Source organism: Grammomys surdaster, unplaced genomic scaffold (genome assembly GCF_004785775.1).
Source record: "Grammomys surdaster isolate TR1022 unplaced genomic scaffold, NIH_TR_1.0 67, whole genome shotgun sequence".
Classification (NCBI taxonomy): Eukaryota; Metazoa; Chordata; class Mammalia; order Rodentia; family Muridae; genus Grammomys; species Grammomys surdaster.
This window is the reverse complement of record NW_021604569.1, coordinates 8,825,517-8,846,517: the sequence shown is the minus strand read 5'-3', so window position 1 is coordinate 8,846,517 and position 21,001 is coordinate 8,825,517. Positions and strand designations below refer to the sequence as shown.

Sequence of the window (21,001 nt, the reverse complement as noted above, 5' to 3'; positions counted from 1 at the left end):
TTAATGTGTCATGAGCTTACAAAGGATACTAAAATCTTACGACATTCCTATGTGCTACTTCTTTTTATAAATGAGGACACCAAGATGTCTGGAGGTAAGAAAGCTATCAGATGTCATACAGCTAGTAAATGATCGAAGTCTTAAGTTTGTATGGCTAGTTTTCCTAAGCAGTGTGTTATTTTTCAGGAAAGATAGAGAGCTGAAATCAAGTTTTAGAAAGCCAGATACTATTATATAAACAAATATATTATGGACTTAGGTTCATATACATTAAAAAATAATATAAAACCCCATATGAGCTATTGCTAATGGCACATATGGCCTTACCTAATTTTCCGTAGTATTAATTTTTTTGGAAACATTATATAGTGAACATTCATAAGTTTATAAAATGCTAGGCATAGTATATGATGATAAATGAGACAAATGGAAGTTTTATAGTATAGTGGGAAAGGTAGGAAACAAGCAGATAGATAAGTCCCCTGTAACATGAGAAAGTAATGTAAAGATCATGAAGTACTAGTTTGGATCAGAGGAATGAGGGACTGGGTCAGTATGTTTAGAAATGGGACAGTTGTCAGGAAGGATCTGTTATCCCAGTAGGCAGAGATAGAACCACTGTTAACACGGTGTGTCTCCTGCACATTATGCATTGTCACAAGAGGTTTTTGCATAAGAAAGAGAGACGCTAGACGCTAGATTTTTTTTTTTTTGAGACAGGGTTTCTCTGTGTAGCCCTGGCTGTCCTGGAACTCACTCTGTAGACCAGGCTGGCCTCGATCGAACTCAGAAATCCACCTGCCTCTGCCTCCCAAGTGCTGGGATTAAAGGCGTGCGCCACCACTGCTTGGCTTAGATGTTCTTTTTTATGCCACCACAATTTCAACTTTTAAAACATTTAAAACATTTTTTTTTTTTTAAATGGAGTAGCTCAGGCTTTTCTCAAACTTGAGTCCTCCCTGAGCATCCTGCATGCTGTGATTCACCTGGCTTGGATCATTGCTTTATCATTTATTTCCTCATCTTGTGCTCCAGTTTAGCCTCTGCAGTCTTCCATTTCATTATTGACGTGATAGTGCTTCCTGGGTGGCTTGTGATTTCCTAATTGACAAGTCTCAAGGGCTTTTTCTTCTGTTTCTCTCATTATTAGTTTATTGGTGCATTTTGGTCTGATAATTCTGCTTTTTCTCGCACCTTTAAAAAGATGTACGTAAGTAAGTGTGCGTATTTGTATCTGTGTGCACAAGAGGCTGTCTGTGCCATGTGCCCACAGAGGCCAGATGAGAGTGTCGGAGCCCTGGACCTGGAATTAGAGGCGGTTGTAAGCTACCTGACATGAGTGTGTGATCTGAACGCTGGTGTCTGAAAGAGCAACAAGTACTCAGAACCACTGAGCCTTCTCTCTAGCCCCACCTTTTGTTTTAATCACAACTTTTTCTGGTGCCGAGACTGGACCTAGGATCTTGGAGCATGTGCTCTGTCACTGAGCTTCATTCTCATCCTCTAAATTTGTAAAAAAGTTTTCCTTTAGAATGTTAAGAGTTTTTTAAAGTTTTGTACTTGATTGTCTTCTCTTACCAGTTTTCTTCCAGAGTAAGAAATGCAACAATACTAGCTAGGATCTTAAAGTGGATAAGGATGAAAAGCTGTCTGTGGCTAAAGCCAGACTTCTTTATTAAGTGTTGTCTAGCTCAAGGGATATTTTTATTTAATGAAAGAAAAGAAGAAGCGGCAGAGACAGGCTGATCTGTGAGTTTGAGGCCAGCCTGGTCCAGAATGAGTTTTAGGACAGCCAGGGCTATACAGAGAAACTATTGTCTCAAAAAAAATTAACCCTCAGTAACATTTGTCATGAGAATCAACAATGGTGTCCTTCACTGAGCTCCTCCTTCTGATGGAGCAGATGTATATAAATGGTTGAGTGAATTAATAAATCATTTTATTAAGCAGAAGCATGAGTTAAAAACTATATATACCTGCCTCTATTCCTAGTATGAGTGCTTTGGTAATCACAATTCAAACTTTAAAGCGTTATCAAGCTTAATTTTACCACGTGTTTTGTGTTTGTTAGAAGGAAAAAAATGTCCTAAATTTGCTTATGATGCATGACTGACAGGAATATTTAGCAAAGCAGATAGTTTAACAATATGCTTTGTTTCTTCTAAGTATTTTCTTTGTGTGTGTATGTACATATAAAGATACATACATATGTATGTGTGAGTGTACATGTATGCACATGCATGGGAATCCAGAGGGAACAGCCTTGGGTGTTGTTCCTCTGGTACCATCAACCTTTAGAATTTGAGACAATATCTCTTACTGGTTTACTCAGTAGGTCAGGCTGACTGGCTGTATAACCCTGTCTTTATCAGGTTGTACTGTGATTACAAGTGCATACTAACTACCATGCCCAGCTTTTTGAATATGCAGATTTTGAGTCTCAAATTTCAAGTCTTTAAGTTTGCAAGGGAAACCCTTTATTGACTGCGCTATGCTCTTAGTTCCTGTAGTCTTATTGTTAATTGGTTAGTTATACTATAGCTAATTAATCATTTCCTTCTAATTTAAGTAAGCGTTTGACTATTGAAACTTTTTTACTTTAAAAGATATTAGGATTATTATTATTATTATATATATAATACTAGAGATTGAACACAGGACTCTGTATACCAGGCAAGAAGTGTACCACTTAATCATGTCCTCATGTGCTGGGTAGTTTTCTGTCTACTTGACACAAGCTAGGATCATCTGGGAAGAGGAAACATCAATTTAGGAAATACTCCTATCAGATTGGCCTGTAGGCAAGCCTGTGGATCGTTTCTTGATTAATGATTAATTTGAGAGCGCCCAGCCCACTGTGGGCCGTGCCAACCCTGGGCAGGTGATCCTGGGTTGTATAAGACAGCATACTGATCAAGCCTTGGGGAACAAACCAGGATCCCTGTACCAGTTTCTTCCTCAAGTTCCTCCTTTGATGGACTGTGTATGGTTGAGACGTATGAGCTAGATAAGCCCTTTCCTCTCCAAGTTGCTTTTGGTCACAGTTCTTATCACAGCAATAGAAAGCAAACCAGAACATCCCTTCCCACCCTCTCTTTTTTATTTTTGGGCAAGGTCTGGTTTTGAACTCACTCTATAACATAGTTGGGCTTGACATCACACTATAACAAGATGACTGAAGTTGCAGTTTTCTTGTCTTAACCTGTCTAGTGTATAAACTGAGGATATCACCACCCCAAGTTATGATTGAGGGAGAGGTTGACACAGGAGGAGGAAGAGACAACCAAGAGAGATGGGCAAGAGAAAGGGGGCCAAAAGAGTGCATACCTGAAAGTAATAGTAGTGTTTAAGGGACTGAATGAGAAGCTGAGGGGAGGAAACCCCATGAGTTGGAGAAGTTTAAGGTAGACTCAGGGTGCCAGCATGGACTCAATATGTAACAGGTACTTGTGATACTGAGGGAGCCTGGTGTGCTAATAGGTGCCACAGTTAGCTTTTTGTCCTGTGTTTGTTTTGGACCTGACACCTAGGAGCTGAGATGATAGGCTAATGCTGGAATTATTTTTAATCATATTTTCAAATATGTGTATATTTGTTTTGTTTGGATGCGTAATCTAGAAATGAAACCTTTTGTGGGAGAAACCATAAAGTGACCTTTTATGGGAGAAAGGGGAGAAGATAGTATGAATATTTTAGAAGGGCATAGCACAGCCTTCCCCCAAACAAAGAAGCCTGAAGAGCATCTTAAAGGACAGGTAGGCCACCTTTTCTGAGAGAGTATATCCACAGGAAATAAGGAATAAGATGATCAACAATGGAAGGAAAGTTAACATTAGATTGTAAAAGTCTAGAGTACCATTTAATAAAACTTGAGATTAGTTTGGAAAGTAATGATCCTTTAAAAGTTTTTGAGTTGAAGTATAACAACAGGATGAAAACTTCATAGTAGATTAATCCTAGAACTCTACACATAGTAGTTTAGTCTGGAAGCAGAGGGGCTAGTTAGAAGTCTGTAGAATGACAGAGGACAGGCAAGTTTAGATTGTACACTAAGGTATCACAAGTGTTGAGTAGGAGAAAGGAAATTAAGTTAGTATATTTGACTAATGCTAAGCATAAAGACATTTCTGATATACAAATAAGAAAATTAATGATTTCAAAGTACCACCTAATAGCCAGTTCATATTAAAAGTTTCAGGTATGTTGCCTGTTTTTATAAAAGCAGAATTTAGTCAAGTATGAGAACAAAGTATGATGTCGCGTATGTATGAAAGTACCACAATGAAGCCCATGATTTTGTATGGTAATTTAAAAAAATAATAGTAGATAGGTATGTATTTTAGCTACTCTAGTAAGATGTATTGTGTAGATTCAAAATATTAAGAATAATAAAGGGGACTTTTTTATTAATTTATACATAATAGGTAATCTTAAGGATAATTTAGAGTTGACTATAAATATTTTTATGTTTTCTTTAGGTAGTATCTATCACAATGTAGGAGTAAGGACATAACTTTTATATCCAATCTAGGTAATGTTTGTAATGAATCATAGGTGTAGGGAATTCCAGTTTCTATGTATGGTAAAATGTTTGTGCAACATTGTAGTGGTGAGTTTGAGCTGTACTGCTTTGGCTCCTGGCGGGTCGTACACATGTACCCACCCTGGAGCTATCTGTATTCCTGAATGGAAGACAGTCAGACAGACAGACAGGCAGACACACACACACACACACACACACACACACACACACACACACACACGCCAGTTAATTTTAAAATCCCTTAGACTGGGCACTCCTAAACCTTCCCCTTCTACCCCAGGCCCAATTGGGGAAGTGGCCAGTGGCCACCCACCCAAATTCTCACCTGGCTCATTGGCTTTCTCTCCTGCAGCTCCTGCACCCCGTCCTCCCTCAAGTCATGGCTATTCTCTGTCTCCTTTATCCCAGTTCATAGCCCATGCAAATCTAAAGGTCCCACCCTGTTTCCTTTTGCCCAGCTATTGGCCACTGGCATCTTTATTAATCAATCAAAAACCAATTGGGGACAAGGACCTTCAGTGTTTGGTCTGATTAAATCAAAGCATTAGAACCAATCCCCAACCCAACATAAACTGAAACTGTTTGATAGTTTTTTCCATATTTGAGGTTATGCAATAATGTCATTTTAAGTAGTAGATTAAGCAGTGGTTACAAATTGAGTAGTTTTTTTCTGCATATTTATATTTTTTACTGATTAATATTTTATACATATGTAATTTTCTTTCTTTAAACTTTTACTTTGAAAATTTAAAATCATACGGAAAGACAGAAGAATGTTCAATACTCAATATATTTTACCTTATTTTATATTTTGTCAGATTTGTTTTATGTGAATTCTTTGCTTAATCACTTAAAAGGAAACTGCAGGTAGTAAGATACATCACTTGTAAAGACTTTATTCTAATGCTAAGCATAAAGATATTTCTGATCAGTAGTATTTTTTTGTTTGTTTTAAATGTGTATGAGTACACTGTTGCTGTCTTCAGACACACCAGAACAGGGCATCAGATCCCATTACAGATGGTTGTGAGCCACCATGTGGTTGATTTGGGAGTTGAACTCAGGACCTCTGAAAGGGAAGCCAGCGCTCTTAACCACTGATCTATCTCTCCAGCCTTTTTTCAATACTGTTAATACAACTAAGAAAATTAATGATTTCAAAATACCATTTTATAGCCAATCCATATTAAAAGTTCCAAGAATTTCTCAAAGCCATTGTATAAAAAACAGGGTTCAGTTAAGTTAAATTTCTTTTAGTTGTTGGTGCTTTGCTAATTTAAGCAAATGACTTACTAAATGACCAGAATGACTTACTAAAATCAGTAAGTAACCAGACCAGCTTTCTTATATAATGCCTTATGTTTTTGATTTGATTGTTTTCCCCTTAAAGGCTTAAGCTTTAGTCTCCTGTTTTCTGTTTTTTTTTTTTTTCTGTAAATTGAAAGCTAGGTCTTTAGCAAGTAGGTTAGTAACGATGCCTTTAGAGACTCCAAAGTCTGTATATTTTCTTAGCAGCATTTCCCCCATCCTCTTGTATGTGCTGTGTAGACTAGGTTGGCCTTGAACTCACAGAGGCGCAGAGATTAAAGGTGTGCTCCCAAATGAATTTTTTTTACACTAAGTAGATAGGATGTTTGACTGGTTGCATTTCCTGTACTAAAAATGGTGAGATAGATTTTCTGATAACCCTGAAAAATACTGTTTTTATCAAACTATAAAGAAATCTAAGTGGATGAGCCTATTTGCTGTGGGTTATATAGCTTTGTATTTAAATGTCTGTTATTTACAACTCTTTAAAAAAAAGAATTAGTTATGTTTTCTCTCTATGTGTATGGGTGTTTTGCCTTCATGTGTGTCTGTGTTATGTACTTGTCGAGACCAAAAGAAGGCATTGGGTCGTCAGAAACTGGGGTTACAGATGATTGTAAACTGTCTTGTGGATGCTGGGAACTGAACCCAGGTCCTTTGGAAGTGCAGCAAGCACTTGTAACCACAGAGCCATCTGTCCAGCCCCTATATGGCCAGGTTTCCAACCTGTTGTTTTTGTTTGTTTTTGTATTTACAGCAGGTGGTTTTGGGGGCCTTAAAGCAATGAAATAATACTTGTACTTTAGTTCAGTTGCAGTATTGTTTCATTTATAGTTTTTCCTAATGATTTTATGATTATTAGTACATGTCAGTTACATAGTACAAATATTATGTAATTATAGTAACCAGTCTGTGAGCTCTAATACTGAGATAGCATTAAACTTTACGTGTGCATATTCTCATAATTTTTCAGGTAGTTTTGAGATGTGGTCTTTTTCATCCATTTTACAGATGATGAAAGGTACACATAAGTTAAGGAATTTCGTATGGTTATGCTGTTGGTGATTGGACACAAGCTCTGAACTCAGCAAAATGGACTTAAAACTTATGTACTCTAGTGAAAGTTGTGTTGGGGTCACAGATTTGTTTATATATCCCCAGGAAATGAAAAGCTGTGCGTAAGATACCTTCAAACTGATAAAGATTAGAATTGAGCAGGAGAGATTGGCTACTGACCCAAACAGTGCTTCATTGAAAATGTCCTTTTATAATTTCCCACTACACCTAACATAACTGATGGCTTAAAACAGCAGGTGGGGAATGTAGTGACGATTTTGGAATTTTGGTTTTAAATGGTTTCTCCACTGACATAATAAGCCAATTCCAGCAGAATTCAATGTATAAAAGCAGATTTATTTGGGAACAGTTCCAGGGCAAGTTCATCAATTTCAGAATGAGGGCAGAGAAGTCATGCCCAGGCTGTGGCAGGCCATTCTTTATGGACTGTAGGTGAAGAAAAATGATGTGTCAGCCGTAAGCTTATGCCCAAGTTTGGTCACTTAGGTGGGGAATTGGGTAGCTGGCGACATACAGGGAGGAAGTTGCTTCAACTGTCAGGAGTTTGGAACTGGGCTTTTGGTGCCTTTTCTTTGTTAGAGGGCTTTCTGAGCAGGTGGGATTGGAGAGAGGAGAGAGGAATTGAGTTTACCAGACTCTGGGAAACCCTGAGGGTCAAGGTTCCAACTGCATGGGTTTTTTTTAAAAAAAAAAAAACAACACAGAAATATTACATGAATATGTTTTCGTTTTAATCCCAGGTGTGGGATGCGGGGCTGCTTTACATTGTCCACAGCAGCTGACTGATTAGCCTCATGCTTTGGCAGAGTGTGATGTTTGCCAGTTGCAGGTAGTTTCTGTGATTCTGTAACATTTGGAATTCTGGTGACTTTTCAGAGAGTAGATAGTCATGCTAGGGCCCGAGAGGCAAGGTGGATTGTTGGTTGGTTGTCATTGTTTATGAAGTAGTTGTGTGCAAAGAAGAAACAACAAGAAGAAATTAGATATCCTGACACTGATCAAACTTGCCCCAAGGAACTTAACACTTTTAATCAGCAGGAACTAGTCTAAGGATAACAGCTCTCCCTTTCCTACCCCTGACTCTTTATTCAGGGATCTCTTTCTCTCTCTCTCTCTCTCTCTCTCTCTCTCTTTGTCTTATCTAGTATTAGGGGGTTGAAAGGGAAGAAGGAAAGGGGTGGAGAAAGAAAAATCCACAAAGTAGCAAAAACCAAACTATATACAGAGATTAAAATTGTATATTTATACTTAGGTGGCTTTTGAAAAAGTGCTACTTGTATTGAAAAACTACTTGTGATGTGAATTATGTCTATAGATAGGTTTTGCTTGTATTGTTATCATTATTTGCTTTTTATTTTTAGTTGAGTGGTGATTTTATGCAATGGCTTCAAGCCACAGTTCTTCTCCAGTGCCTCAAGGAAGCAGCAGTGATGTTTTCTTTAAAAAAGAGGTAGATCCAACAAAACACATTCGACCTGTGCAGTCACTGCCAGATGTGTGTCCCAAGGAACCCACAGGTAATTATTTTTTGAGGATTTTTTTGATGATTTGTGTTATTAAAAGTATAGTCAGGTTTCATGTTCTTATCTCAGAAGAGTAAATTTTACAATGATTGAAAAAATAAGGTGTGGTGGCACACACCTTTAATCCCAGCACTTGGGAGGCAGAGGCAGGCAGATTTCTGAGTTCGAGAGTTCGAGGCCAGCCTGGTCTACAGAGTGAGTTCCAGGACAGCCAGGGCTACACAGAGAAACCCTGTCTCAAAAAAACAAAAACAAAAAACAAAAACAAACAAACAAACAAAAAAACAAACCATGGCTCGTTAAGAGGCTTCCAGAGGTCCTGAGTTCAATTTTCAGCAACCACATGGTGGCTTACAAACATTTGTAATGGGATCTGTTGTTCTCTTCTGGTGTGTCTGGAGAGTGATAGTGTACTCATATACATACATTAAATAAATAAATGTTTCACACACACACACACACACACACACACACACAAAACCCCAAAACCAAAATGTGTAGTCGATTGGGAAATTAGAATATAGTTTTTCACCCATTTCCATTAAGGTAACTGGAAAAGTATTAAAAAAAAATGGAGGTGTATTTTAATAACTATTTAGTTAAGATGTAGTATAATCAGTTCTCATTATTGGTAGATTCTGTATCTACTAAGCTATATCTTCTGTAGCACTAAGCTACAGGTCATTTCAAACAGCAACATCTCCAACACAAACAACAACAAACCAAATTGTGTAACATTAAACTGGCTGCATAAAGGGTATTGTTTCCAGGAGCTGAAAAAAGAAGGCTGAGCACTCACAGCTGGGACACCTGTGTTAAACAACTCAAATGTTTTACTGTTCTGCACACATCTGCAAACACCACAAAGTACAAAAAAATGTTGGGTTGTGTAGGTAGACAGAAAATGTACGCTGTGCTTTATGGAGAAAGTATGTAGAAAGCTTCATTCCAGCACTATGTATAATGTTGACAGCCGTGACATCTATGTTGTAATGACTGATGGATGGTAGTAAGTGTCTTCACCAGAAAAGTGGACATTTTTACTGACTCACTTCAGGGAGCAATAATTTCACTATTCGCTGTTCAGTGTCCCCAGTGACTTTACATAGCTAATCTGTAACTCAGGCGATTCTTGTACAGTGTTCTTCATGATTAATGCTGCACCAGTGTTATGTCATCTGAGTATAAGCCAAACAAGGCATTTAAATGAGTGCCTGCCATAATACAATTGGGGGAAAAAAAGACCTATCTTTTAAAGAAAAACTTAGGTTTTTTAGTTTTGATAAAATTGTAATTAAAGAAATTATTTAAATTAGGATAATTTTTATTCTTTGCTGTAGAAAAAATTTGTTTGGCTATAAAATAGACTGTAAGCATTTTTATTTTTCTAAGATCTACTTGCAAACATAGAGCCAACTTTACAGAGTTCTCTTGTTTACTTTTGCAGGTGATTCACATAGTTTATGTGTTGCCCCATCTCTAGTTACAGATCAACACAGATGGACTGTGTATCATTCCAAAGTAAATCTCCCAGCAGCATTAAATGATCCTACGTTAGCAAAAAGAGAATCTGACTTCTTCACAAAAACTTGGGGATTGGACTTTGTCGACACTGAAGTCATACCTTCACTCTACCTCCCACAGATCAGCAAGGAGCATTTTATAGCCTATCAGCAGGAGATCTCTCAGGTAACATCTAATCTTCAATTTAGTTATCATCAAGTCAAAAATAATAGGAAGATTTTTAGTTGGATTCATGTAGATTTTTGAGTAAGAGTCTTTGAAGTCATGCTATTTTTTTTTTTTAATGTGTACAAATTCTGCTGTCTTGGGTTATGTTTCTTTCTTTAGATACATTTTAATAGATTTATCTTATTTTCTTTTGTAGTGATTTTTTCTTTTCAGGGTTATAAATTTTTATTAGTGTTCAGATTTGATGGGACCCTGCCCTTCCTGCCAAGGAGAAATGGTTCTGTGAGTTAATAAACCTCAGATGATTTGTAAGATTTAGGAAACGGTCAGGTTAGGGTGTGCGAAGGAGTTGTGGAAACAACAGGTACACAGACCCATGTGGACACAGGGTGCAGGTGATGAGTGGATGCTGCTTACCAGTAGTTTGATTGTTCAGGTGCAAGGCCGAAGCACAGTCTGTCAAAGCCTGACAGAGAGCATGCAACTGATGAGCAGCTCTGAGTTCCTCAGGAATGTGGGCAGAATATAGGAAGAACCGTAAGTATTCTAAACCAAAATGACCTGTGACAGCAACTAACAGGAGACATTGCTACTACAAAGACACATCTCTGGACGGTGGGCCATTGCAGCAGCAAACAGTTGATACTGGAGACATCTTCAGAAGAGGAGCAACTCGAGAAGAGAGCTGTCCATTCTTCAGAAATTAGGATCTAATGTAAGCAGCTCATCAGTGTGAAAAGATGAGGAAGTGAAAGAGGAAGTAGTGACATGACATTGCTGCTATAAAAAACAAAAGAGGGCTCCTGAGAGAAACCTAATGATGACAGCTTTCTGAAGTCTAGAGACAGACCAGTCCAGAGGCTTCCATATTTGGAAATTGAAGGCCTGACATCAGTACCCAGTTGTATATTTTTGTTGTTGTTGTTTTTAAACACCCTAACTGTTTCTGGATCCAAATTGTTGGCTCCATAGTTTACAGTTGGATAAGTTTATCAGTGAGATGACCCATGATTGAGAGTACTCTGCCCCAAGAATCAACAATATGTACGAGACACTGAACAATACCCTTGTGTCATTCCTGGTATGGAGCCTGTATCCTTGACACCTTGGCTTTAGACACTATGAGGATTTCCCACTGAAAGAACTCTATTTTCTTGGAAATGATTTCCTAAGCTTTGTTTTAAGCAATAGAATGTAGTCTGGCATCAGTCATCCCTTCAAGTGAAGAGTGTGAAGAGGAAGCTTTGAATGTTTGACAGGCCTGCTGTGCTGATTGGAAGCCCCTGGTGGCTAAGATTTCTAGGTACATCCAGACTGTAATCTAAGCTTGGGCAAGGATCTGTTTACATAAGTAATACTAGGAATAGAAAGATACTTGGTATTGAGCTAGAACTAGTTTGTTAAAGATACACAATTGAATTTCCTAAAGACATGGAAGAAAATAAAACTGTCCTAGACATGTTGAAGGACAGGGCCATAGAAACTGATTGCTCTCTTGCCAGCATGCCTACTGAGACAAAAAGAACTTCACATATCCTACTGTGCTTCAGCTTGCCGTCTCCTTGTCTGGAGATGATAACCATGAAGCTGGTGACTTACTCTGAGATCTGAGCTTTAGCTGTTGGGTCTGCTTTGTTGTGATTTGTCACAGGTTTGGTGCTAGAAGAGGGGAGGAGATCCTGGTGTCCTTTATCACACACATTTGGCAGACCAAAGCCATCTTCTTGCATTGAACTTCTAGAGAGTGTGTGTGACCAAAGGAGACAGAGCCTGTCTCCTGGTGCTAAGTCATAGTGTTAAAGGCTTTTCTATGGCAGGCAGGCTGTAACCATAAGAACATGGTTGCTGCTTTGTGTTCTTTTGAGGGTGGGGTACTGCCAGGTGTAGGCACTGGAGGTGATGATCTATAAATCATCTAACTTCATCAGGGGACTGTAGTTACAGGAAGAACTTTGTGGATTTGGTGAACCTCAAAGTCTACAGTTGATCCAGAAGAGAAAGACAAACATCAGCATAAATATATTAAAAGTTGGGGAGGTAGAAAGAGAATATTATTTTCCAGTCTCAATTGCTATTTTTTTTTTGACAAGGTCTTACTCTGTAGCCCTAGCTGGCCTAGAACTCACTATATAGATCAGACTGACCTCAAATCTAGGAATCTGCCACCTCTGCCTACCAAGTTCATTGCCACACCCCTGGCAGGAGAAGATTTTGAAACAGTGTTACAGCTATTTCTTTATGAACTTTATTTAAAATGCAAGTAGAAAAGGTTAGAGGTAGCTCAGGACATGTTCTAAATTGCTAGTATAGTTCCATATCCCCTCCCCTCCAACATACACACTTAAAGAGAGAGAAAAAGAACATGTATAGTTTTCTTAAAGCATTTGGGAGATTGTTTACTGATAAAGTTCTCCAGAAAAACATAATCAAGAGTAGAACTCTTTCCACGTCTCAGTTGGCTATAGCAGAGCCTCCCATCACATAGTAAACCAGATACCTTTACTATATCCAAAGGTCTAATGTGTTTGCTTGTTTTTTTTTCTCTTTTCTTTCCTTTTCCTTTCTTTTTTCCCCTCCCCCCACCTCCTCCCTTCCTTTTTCTTTTTCTTTTGAGGGAAGGTCTCACTCTGTAGCCCTGGCTGGCCTGGAACTTGCTATGTAGATCAGGATGGCCTCAAACTCACAGAGCAAACTTAAAAGAGTGCTGCCTGCCTGTACTTCCTGAGTATTGAGGTTGAAGATCTCAGCAGCCTTCTTTAAACTGGGGATTGAATGCTGAACTTGAAACGGCCTATTACTCACTTTTAGCACGTGACTGTTAGTAATGTCCCAGTTGTTAGTTCAGTCTTTAAAAAGTCAACTGGCACAGTGTTGAATAAATATCAACAAAGGCTGGCTGTACTTACATGGGAGTGTGTGTCTGTCTGTCTGTCTGTCTGTCTTTGTGCACGTCTTTGTGTGTGTCTTTGTGTCTGGAGCACGTGCATGCCCTTATACTGTGTTGCCCAACTGGCCTCGACTGTTCTTTCTACTTCAGCCTCCTTAGTGAGATTATAGCCAAAAGCCATTTTCCAGATCACTACATTTTTAAGTTTTTATAATTACCTCTTGTTATATATTTTAGTTTACAACTTAAATATCTGATTTTATTTCGCTTGCTTACATTGTTAATTTTCTGGAGATAGGATGAATATGGCTATATTATTAACATTAATATGTGTAATGTCAGATTTGTAACACGTATTCTCAATTATTTTTAAATAGAACCTACAAATTGCAAGTTTAAATAAGTACTACCGTGTATCTGTTAGTATGATAGAGATCTAAGTCAGTGGCAGAGCAGTGTCGGGAAGGCTAGGGAGCAATAGAAGCTCTTATTCATTACGAGTGGAGATGCAGAATGGTGTAGCACCTTGACACACAGTCTATAAGTAACTGATAGAATGTTTCTAGAACTTGGAGCATTACTAGCTAAGTGTTTCCTTGTCTCCATGTCCCATTTTCCTAAGTGTCTGTTTTTCAATTATTACCTTTATTTATTTACCTATATTTATTGTGTGTATATATGTGTGTGAGTATGTGGATGCTGAGGCACAGGCATAGAGGTCAGAGGACAACCTTTGACAGTTGATTCTCGACACTGCATGGGTCTTGGTCCTTGGGCTTGGTGGCTGAGCCATCTCATCTGTCTCCCATGTGTCTTTTTAATGCTATTCATGAAAGGAAAATAAACTTTATCTCTATCTCTCTATCTCTCTATCTCTCTATCTCTCTCTCTATCTATCTATCTATCTCTATCTATCTATCTATCATCTATATCTATCTATCTCTATCTATCATCTATCTATCTATCTATCTATCTATCTATCTATCTATCTATCTATCTATGGGTAAACCTAATGCTTTACACAAGCTAGGTAAGTGCCTACCACTCAGCTATATCTATCCCTGCATAGTGGTATTTGGTTTCAATTCTATTTGTATTTAAGTTCAGAAGCTAGTGATTTTATATTGAAAGTTTCAGAAGTAATTTTGTATATTTTAATTATGTTGTTAGAACATCTTGATGCCTTGAATAATCATATTTCCACATAGCATTGATTATTATTTCATTGTGTTTTTATTAGAGAGAGAAGATTCATGAGAGATGCAAGAATATTTGTCCTCCTAAAGATACCTTTGACAGAACTCTTTTACATATTCATGGTATGAATATATGCTAATTATAGATAATAAGCATAGATTTACTTACTAATGAACAAATTATTAACATTGGAACTTTGTTTCCTATTATATGTACAATTTTTTTTGTAAATTCTTTTTGTGTTTATTTTTGTGGTACTGAGGATTGAAAACTGGGCCTTGTGTATACTAGGCTGTATCCCTAGCTTTTTTTTAGTAAGAAATTTTATAATCTAAAACTATAATCTTTTCTATAAGCTTCTTAGAGAATGATCATGACTATGATAGTAGTGTAATCCATCAGTTTGACAAGTATTTAATTTCTTGGTATTTGGTGCATTGCTTGTTGCTTAAAAGTGAAAGAGTAAGAAATAGTTTAAGGTCTCAAGGAATTTAAAGAAATAAACCAAAAGTCATAGCACTTTATATTAGTCACTTCAGCTTTATAAGGTTGCATACATACTAGCTTTCTTCCTCAGCCTACAAAAGTCCCATACTTGATGATTACGATTTGTGCTTTAATTTAGCTAGTGTGAAACATTTATGTATTTGATAGGGATTATATATTTTCTTGGAATGAATATGAATACACACACACACACACACACACACACACACACAGGAGAACAGTGTATATATACAAAGCCATAGAGGCAAGAAAGAACAAAGCATGTTGGGAGAGCTGCAAGCCTCTCACTTTTTGGCTTTAATGAGAGTAAGAAATGATGTTCAAGGAATAAGCAGGGGTCAGGCCATAGAGAATTTTGTATGTCATGCTCTAGAATTTTATTTTGTCTAAAGACAATATAGAACTACAAAATATTTTTAAGCAGGCATGGTTAGATTTTTAATTGTACATTTCCTAGTGAAAACAGTTAATAATAAGTAGTTACATGATGGTAAGACTAGAGACAAGAAGATAGTTGGCTATGCAATAATGCAAGTAAGAAATGGCGTCCCCATAACAGAAGAGGTGGAGAAGAGGTGAGCACAGACGGCTGAGGAGCTGTGGCCGAGGCACAGGTTTGAATGGTCAGTCAGTTTGGTAACGAAACAGAACATAGTGAGAAGTGCTGTGTGTTGTGCTTGAGCAGCAGCTATCTATGTGAGGGGTCCAGTTCACAGAGAGAGGGAGGAAGAATTTTACAAGAGATGGAGGCTATTCTGGCTAGCAGTTTGTAATGAAAGACACATCTTGTTGGCAACCTAGAGCCCAGGAAGGAGAACTTTAGGCTGAAATGTAGGCATGGTGGTTATCAAAGATAATACAGTATGATTGACAGAGACTTGGTAGTTGAACCTAAGGGTGTCAGTGGGATCACTCACTAGGGTTGAGTGAGAGGAAAGGACTGGTGGTAGCCTACTGTGAAATGGTCTTATTTAGGTACATAGAAAACACATATAAAAACGAGGTCTGAGGATAAGGACATCACAAAGAGAATCCATATTGGAAATGAAAAGCTATGAAAGTCTTAGAGAAGAGAATGATTGGCTTGCAAGGTCAGAATGCTCTTTGTGTGCTGAGAAGTCTTTTAGATTTTTAGAGTGAGACTTTAGAGCAGAGTAATGGTTTCAGAAACCTTGATACTACATAAGCAGGGCATACGTGAGCAAACAGTATAGACTGGTGGTGAGGTACTGATTGAGGACTTCTGAGTGGATACGGCAGGAGAGGCTTTTGCATAAAGTGGAACAGCTGTGCTTTTCTTACGCTTCGCTCCCGAGGTGGCTCCTTTGCTTCATCCCATTTCTGGTCCTAGGTTTTATCTTGTCAGTTTTGTAAATGGGAGAGAGCTGAGCATATTTCCATGCAGAGATAAACGAATCTGTTTAAGGAAAGAATTTGAAGCTATGGAGAGGCAAAGTAATGAGTGAAGCAGACTCGTAGAAGAGACTTGAGGGGTGGAGTCCAAGTGTAGAAAGGCTGAATGGAGAAAAGAAAGAGGGACCTCATTGGAGATTAGCTTGGCAGAATAAAGACAAAAATGTTCATTTGTAGATACATTTGGAGGTATTATAAACTAAGATGTCAGAGAAGAAAATCAATACACTATCAAAAATCAGTCTTTGACCAGAAATTCAGAATGAAATTTTGAATAAAATAAAAATACTATTTCTAGTTGAATACATGAAACACACCTATAATCCTAGAATTTGGGAGGTGGAGGCAAGAGAATTATGAGTTTAGGGGTAGCTTGGGCTACATAATAAGTTCCAGGCCAACTTGGACAATAGAACAAGACTTTGTGTCAAAAAAACAAAAGCAATTAACAACAACAGTAAACAACAAACCTCGTATTTCTATTTTAGAATTTAATATATAGTTTCTAAAACCACATACCACACCATACCTAACTTTACAAAAACGTAATGAAAACAGCCTCCGAAAGACTTGGAATGAATTCATCTGTTTGTTGCTTCCTGGTAAGTTCATTTGGAACATTTGTGGCCTACTAGAGTGGAGACAGTGTGGAAACTGAGAAATACTTGAGGGACAGAATGTCAGTAGTCACTGAGCTAACCCAGTGCAGTATTAAAAGTTTTCAAAATATATTTATGAATGTAAACTGAAAACAACTATGAAAAATTGTATTTACCTTTTACTTTTTTTCATAGATAAATCCAGGACAGATCTGGAGCAAGTACCTAAGGTAATGAGGCTTAACAATAAGAACATACTTTTAATATCTAATATTTTAGTATTTAATATGATGTCTTTTAATATTTTGCCTTATATTTTGCCTTCAGTTGACTATTTTGACAAGTGAGACTATTTTGTCCGAGAGGCCTTAAAAATATATAAATAATTTGAAGATTTCTTCAGTTAAAGTCATCTTTCCTCTTTATTTTTATATAAAATGTTTAATCAGCATGACAGTATTAAAGTTTGTTACTGTGTTTTGAAAGGAGATTTGCTTTGTTGACTCTCTGCTCCCTTATGACCCATCTCCTGATAGTCCTGAATACCAGGTTGCCCTTTATACCTTCCTCCTCCTCCTCCTCTTTCTGTTACTTAGGCCTCTTTGCTATCCCACTTCCTCAGCACCTCCTCATCTCACTTAGCCTCCTTTCCAGTCTCATAGTCCGTCCGTGTTTATGCTATTTACATATAACATTATAAACGAGGATCTGCATGTGCCAGAATTCCTGAGCCTCTTACTTTCCTTAATATACTGTCCAGATTCATCAGTTTTCCTACAAATTTCCTCTTTCCTTAGAGTTAAGATTCTCTTGTATTTGTAGTTCACATTTTTAGAGAACCCTCCATACTGATTTCCTTAATGCCTGTGGTGGGTTATACTTCTACCAGGTGAATGAAGGTTTCTCCCACATCTTTGGCAGCATTTGTTGTCTTCTAAAAATTCTGACTATGGTAAGATTGAATCTTAAAGTAGTTTTAATTTGCTTTTCCCTGATGGCTAAAGGTGTTGAACACTTCTTAAAGTCCTGGTTGACCAGCTGTCTGTCTTTCTCTCAAACTATCTTATTCATCTAATTACTATATTGCTCTTCATATATTCTAGATATTAATCTGTCTAAAATATAGCTGGCAAGGATTTTCTTTCAGTCTCTACAGACTGTCTATTCATTTTGTTGATAGTTTCTTTGCTGTGCAGAAACTAAAATTTTATCTAGTCTTATTTGTTAATTCTTGGGGTTATTTACAGTAATATTGGGGTTTTGTTCAGAAGGTTCTTTCCCATGCCTACATCTTGATGTGTGTGCCCTGTTTTCCTGCAGCAACGTCAGCATTTCAGGTTTTAAGTTAATTGATACACATTGATTTCTGTTTAGGTTAAGTGTATGGGTCTATCTCATTCTTTTGCAGGTGGATATCTAGTTTCACCGATACCATTTGTTGAATAGGTTGTCTTTTTTTTTTCCCCAGTGTATATTTTTGACTAGATGACCATAACTGTGCAGGTTCATTTCTTTGTCCTATGTTCTGTTTCATTGATCCAAATGTATGTATATATGCATGTATGCATGTATGTATGTATGTATGTATGTATGTATGTATGTATATGTGTATGTATGTGTGTATTGCTAGCTAGTACTCTGTTGTCTGTGCCACTATGGTAAAATTTGAGCTCAAAATATTTCGATACCCACTACAAGTGCCCTTTCTCTTAAGAATTACTTTGGCTGTGTATGCTTTTTCCTGTTTCCATATGAGTTTTTTGTTTTTCTAGTTCTGCAGAGAATGTGATTAGAATTTTGATGAGTGTTGCATTTAATCTGAGACTGTTTGTAGTTGTATATTCATTTTCACAACATTTAATTCTGCCAGTCCCAGAACAAGGAAGGTCTTTTCTTCATGTAGTATCTTTGAAATCTCATCATTTTCTATTTCTTAAAATTTTTGTTGAAGAGATCTTTGATTTTCTTATCTTTTTGAGCTGTTGTGATTAGGGTAATTTAAAAAAAATCTTTCTCAGCAAATTTGTTGTTATTTATGAAGGTGCCTGTTTTGTGTTTTTTTGGGGGGTGGTGATTGTTTCATATTTGTCTTTTGTATGTTGAAATTTTGTACTCTGCTACTTCATTAAAAGTCTTTAAAAGTTTTCTAGTAGCATCTGTAAGGGCTTTTAAGTATAGAATTGTTATCTGAAAGTAGAAATAACTTCTTTTTTTTTTTTTTTTTTTTTTAAAGATTTATTTATTTATTATATGAGTACACTGTAGCTGTCTTCAGACACACCAGAAGAGGGCATCAGATCTCATTACAGATGGTTGTGAGCCACCATGTGGTTGCTGGGATTTGAACTCAGGACCTCTGGAAGTGCAGTCAGTGCTCTTAACCACTGAGCCATCTCTCCAGCCCAATAACTTCTTTTTTTAGTTGTATTCCTTTTCTATTTTTTGTCTTGGGGACCTAGCTAAGACTTTGAGTACCATTTTGGATAAGAGGTAGTGGACACCCCTGCCTGGCTTTAGATTTTAGGAAATAGTTTCAGCTGTTCCCCATTTAGTATAATGCTGACTGTAGATTTGCCGTGTATAGATAGTCTTTATTATTTTGAGGTACAGTCTGTCTGTTCATACATTCTTTAGTACATTTATCATGAAACTATGTTAAACTTGTCAGTTGTCTTTTCTGTATCTATTCCAGAAGACCAGCTAAGTTGGTTGGTTGGTTGGTTGGTTGGTTATTTATTTATTTACCTTTTCATTTATTTTGAGGGATTTTTCAATTTCTCTCAATTTCTTCAATGATCCAGTGCCCTCCATTAGTGTATTGTGTAGTTTCTCAAGTATTTATGATCTTTCAGAAGTTGGTGTTACTGCTGATTTTTACTTCCACAGAATATAAGGAATTCTCTCAGTGTGTGTGTGCGTGTGTTTAAGGCTTATTGGCTGTGATGAGATTAGAAGGTTCTATGTGCTGCTGAGAAGAATCTATATTTGCTATATGTTGGTTGGATTATTCTGTAGATATTTGTTAAATCCAGTCAGTTTATGGTATAACTTAAGTTTCTTTGCTGATTTTAAGTTTTGGAGACCTGTCTAAACATGAGAATGATGTAACACATTCTTCTCCTGTTACTATATCAGGGCTATGTGATATTTTATGTCATTTAGTGTTTGTTTTATGAAACTGGGAACACCAATATTTGGTGCATAAATGGTTACAATTGTTACTTTTTCTTGTTGAATCAATTCCTGTATTCAGTTGGCCTCTTGAAAAGTGTGTATGTGTGTGTGTGTATCCTTTTTCGTATTTGTGTGTATGTGTGTCGTGTGTACAGGAGGCTGTGGAGGCCAGAGGATGACATCAGATTGCCTGGGACTAGAATTTCAAGCAGTTGTGAGCTGCCTAATGTAGGTGCTGGGAACTGAACTTAGGTCCTCTCTGTGGAACAGCCAGTGCTCTTAACTGCTGAGCCAGCTCTCCAGTCTCTTCAAGTGTTCTCCTTTGTCTCCTTTCATTGGATTTATTTGAATCTGTTATTTGAATTCATTGGATTTTATCTATTTTCTGAGATGTAAGAATAGCTTTGTCTGCTTGTTCACTGCTTCTGTTTGCTTGGTAGGTTGATTATACCCCTTGACATTCAGATTTTAGGTATCTTTGCTAGTGGAGTGGGTCTCATTTTTTATTTACATTTCAGATTTTAAAAAATGGTTTATCTCCTGTGATTTTGTTGTGAGATCCTGGCTGTCTGGATTAAGGACACTGTTTTCTTGTCCCCTGACAGTTCTGAGGTTTGGCTGCTTCACTGGGCTAGCCCTGTGGGTGCTTTCCTAGCTCCCCTTCACTCATCCGTTCCTTTCAGGGAACGCATTCATTTCTTAAGCTTATTGGGGGCTTATTAAAGGATGCTTTTAAAAAAATTATAAGCAAGAAGGTTAAGAGAAGGAATGAGGTACTTATGAATAAAGGGAGACACACCCAAGAGTGTGAATGTGGGTTTCTCTGAGAGAGCTGTCTCATGAAGTGTACATTTTCATAGATATACCCTCCCTGTGTAGCATTCCATTAAGGATTTTCTGATGTGCTGCTTCATTGTCATAAATTGCCATCATTAGTATTGCCCGAAGTATCCTTATTTTTTGATCAGTATTGAAAGTTAACTTTTCTGGGGAGAGTGCTTTATTTGGCAATTATTTACTTCCTGGACTTGAAAAGTAGCATTCATGTTTTCCCGGCTCTTAGGGTTGCAGATCCTCCTTT

The 21,001-nt window shown here is 37.4% G+C and overlaps 1 protein-coding gene across 5 annotated transcripts in view; it reads left to right on the top strand.

Annotated features, from left to right (window-relative positions):
- Vps54 (VPS54 subunit of GARP complex) overlaps positions 1–21,001 on the top strand; it is an 80,166-nt gene that overhangs the window by 12,938 nt on the left and 46,227 nt on the right. For 2 of the 5 annotated variants that reach the window (XM_028777214.1, XM_028777227.1), the window contains exons 2-5: positions 8,290–8,445; positions 9,899–10,140; positions 14,271–14,349; positions 16,942–16,976. In XM_028777214.1, the coding sequence (XP_028633047.1) occupies positions 8,310–8,445; positions 9,899–10,140; positions 14,271–14,349; positions 16,942–16,976 (492 nt within the window). In that variant the 5' untranslated portion in view covers positions 8,290–8,309. Of the gene's footprint in view, positions 1–8,289; positions 8,446–9,898; positions 10,141–10,477; positions 10,859–14,270; positions 14,350–16,941; positions 16,977–21,001 lie in introns of those variants that run through there. The other 3 variants (XM_028777218.1, XM_028777238.1, XM_028777232.1) reach the window with 3 other exon arrangements.